General features: G+C 55.2%; 1 protein-coding gene across 1 annotated transcript; it reads left to right on the top strand.

Annotated features, from left to right (window-relative positions):
* The first annotated feature begins 1,006 nt into the window (after positions 1-1,006).
* On the top strand, positions 1,007-2,419 carry RPRM (reprimo, TP53 dependent G2 arrest mediator homolog). The gene has a single exon (XM_006921077.1). The coding sequence runs from the start codon at positions 1,201-1,203 to the stop codon at positions 1,528-1,530; it is 330 nt and encodes a 109-aa protein (XP_006921139.1). The 5' UTR covers positions 1,007-1,200; the 3' UTR covers positions 1,531-2,419.
* The last annotated feature ends 443 nt before the right edge of the window (positions 2,420-2,862 follow it).

The raw sequence follows: 2,862 nt of genomic DNA, 5'->3' as shown, positions 1-2,862 counted from the left end.
CTAATGAGCTGAAGCTTCAATCCGTCCGCTAAAATATCTGTAGTTTTGTTTAAATGACAAAGGTGAAATACATCAGATTATGGAAAATGGGGAGGGCTCTCAGGAATTGGCCAGTGTTCTAGGTGATGGATGTGATGAGCAATTCCCTTAAACAACTGATTTACTGCCAGCAGAGAAAAACATTGGAAGCACGTCCAAAAACTGCAATTAAGATTACAAGAATGGCCACTCTGTCCACCTTCCCTCCCTTACCAGCGAGGTGACCCTGCTTCTGGATACCACCTCCACACAAAGGCAACACCCTCTTCCCACAAAACCCTTTCCTTTGCCTTAAAAATCAGTATAAAATCTACTTTATTCTGTCTTCCAATCGTTTCCTTTCTTTCTCCCTTTCTTCCTTCCTTTCCTCCTTCACTCCCTCCCTGCTTTTCTTTCTTCCCGAAATCATCGCTTTTTAAAAACTACTCCCAGGTCAACCTTACACCACTAGAAATCCGTCGCAGGCCAGACAGAGTAAGACACAGGCGGCTGGCCAGTGCATTCGCAAGCACCATCTGGCACCTTCGATTCATCGCCACTTTCCATCAGCCCAGAGGTGAGAGGAGCGGGAGGCAAAGGACACGCAGAGCTGGTGTGACCCAGTTCTTAGGAAACTTTCAGCTGGTCGCAACCCTTCCTCTGCCCGAAACTATTTAATCATCCATCAAGGCAGAAAAGCACAGTGACCTCTGCCTAGCCTTTGGAATTGGGAAAGAAGCGAAGCAAGAAAAGCAAAACCAGAAGGTTCGCCCCTTTGCCTCCCCACCGCCCAACCTCAGCCAGCGCAGAGCGGCGGCGCGGCCGGAAGAGGCCGCTGTTCGCTCAGAGCAGCCTCCCCACGGCCGTCCGCACCTCCCACGGCCCTGCTGGCCCAACCCCGCCAAGTTCCAACATCTCCCAGTCCAGCAAGCGCCGAGAACAAGCACCGCCCGGGCAGGAGCAGACCGTGCAGACCAGACCGGCTGCGGTGCGACTCGGAAAGGCTCCTGGGAAATTCCCACGGCCCGGGGACTTTGGAAAGAAGAGAGCGAGCAGCCGCTCCGCGCGCGCGCGCGCGCGCGAGTCTGCAAGTGAGCGCTCAGCTCGGCACCTGTTCCTCCCGCGCCACCGCCTTCCCACCCCTCCGACCCGCGCTTCCTCGGGCGTCCGCCCTCTCCCGCGATGAATTCGGCTCTGGGCAACCAGACCGATGTGGCGGGCCTGTTCTTGGCCAACAGCAGCGAGGCGCTGGAGCGCGCCGTGCGCTGCTGCACCCAGGCGTCCGTGGTAACCGACGACGGCTTCGCCGAGGGCGGCCCAGACGAGCGCAGCCTGTACATCATGCGCGTGGTGCAGATCGCCGTCATGTGCGTGCTTTCGCTCACCGTGGTCTTCGGAATCTTCTTCCTCGGCTGCAACCTTCTCATCAAGTCCGAGGGCATGATCAACTTCCTGGTGAAGGACCGGAGACCTTCTAAGGAGGTGGAGGCGGTGGTCGTGGGGCCCTACTGACCGTCTCTCCCGCCCCCGCGGCAGCCGCCCCACGCCTCCCCACTTCGCCAGACCGACCGCGCCCCCTCACCATCCGAGAATGGGCGAAGCAAACCTGTCGGAGTCAGTTATTTCTCTCGACTTCTGCCTTTCGGGATGAAGCGACCTGTTTCTCGCTCGGTCTTTCAAAGTCCCCATGCCTGCTGCAGGAGGAAAGCGCCCTGATTCTGGACTCAGCAGCAAGTGGCAAGAAGACAGAGATTAGGGCGCAAACTTTGGAAGCTGTCGCTAGCTTGAGATGCGGGGAAATCGACGGGCGAAGGCCCTTCTCCACCCGCAGGTGGGCCAAGCTCTGGGGGCAGGTGGAGAGGGTGGGCAGGGGAGAGACCCAGCGGCACTGAATGCCCGGTGGCCGAGAAAGTGATCTGTATATACACCACGCAACAGAACTAATGAGGACACAGAAATCCGTGTCCAAATTCGCGCCCATTCTCTCCCGCTTCTCCCAGCCCTAGCGGGAGAGGCGGTAAATTCCTTTGATTAGTTATAACGTGCGGTTTTAAGGGATTTTAGTGTTAGTTTGCTTGAATACAAATATTTGATAAGTCTTTGTCTGCCCTAGTGGCCTGTTTGCCTGCCTGGGATTAGAGTTTTATCATCGTGGGAAAAGGGGTGGGGGAGGGGAACTTGCGAATGTGAACGGGGTGAGTTGTTTCTTTTATTGCATTTATAACTGGATCTTTTGCGGGAGCTGGCACCTCAGCTGCCCGGGGCAAAGACCCAGACTAGAACTCTTACGTAGCTGCACGGTTTACGCCACAAAAGTGCTCTTGACATTCGTGACACCGTTTTGACCTTTTTTTTTTTTCTTAGATAACATTTCCTTAATAAATGCAACATTTAAGTGTTTTGTTCCTGGCCTCCTGGTGGTCATTCTGCGCTCTCGGCAGAAGGGAACGGGCGGTGGGTTACCGGACCAGGGAATTCGTTTTTGCAGAGCTGTGATTCAACCCATGGATCCCACCGAGAGTCCAGGCTGGGGGTGAGACTGAGAGGCTTGGAGGAGAGGGAGACAGGGCCAAGCCTCGGGCACAAGAGCCGTCCTGGAGGCAACAGCTTTTGTTTTCTCTTACAGTTAATATTTTATATTTCATTTAGGCTCAGCTCTATGAGCCAGGCGAGACGGCAGGAGGTCCCAGTGGGAAGATTACACTTCCGAGCAAGGCTCCAGCGGGAACACAGGGTTACACCACTAATGAAAGGAAGAGACGGCTTGGCCAGCCTTGGGGCGAGGTGGGGGCCATCTTTTCTCTGACCAACGTCAGCAAGACTGCATCTGGTTGCTCCTCATAA

The sequence above is a fragment of the Pteropus alecto genome, unplaced genomic scaffold (assembly GCF_000325575.1).
Source record: "Pteropus alecto unplaced genomic scaffold, ASM32557v1 scaffold3, whole genome shotgun sequence".
NCBI classification, from domain to species: domain Eukaryota; kingdom Metazoa; phylum Chordata; class Mammalia; order Chiroptera; family Pteropodidae; genus Pteropus; species Pteropus alecto.
The sequence above is the reverse complement of the archived record's forward strand: the minus strand, read 5'-3'. Positions and strand labels throughout refer to the sequence as shown.

What these genes read in the sequence shown, in the direction of transcription:
- RPRM (XM_006921077.1), top strand. Translation starts at nt 1,201, where the DNA reads ATGAATTCGGCTCTGGGCAACCAGACCGATGTGGCGGGCCTGTTCTTG.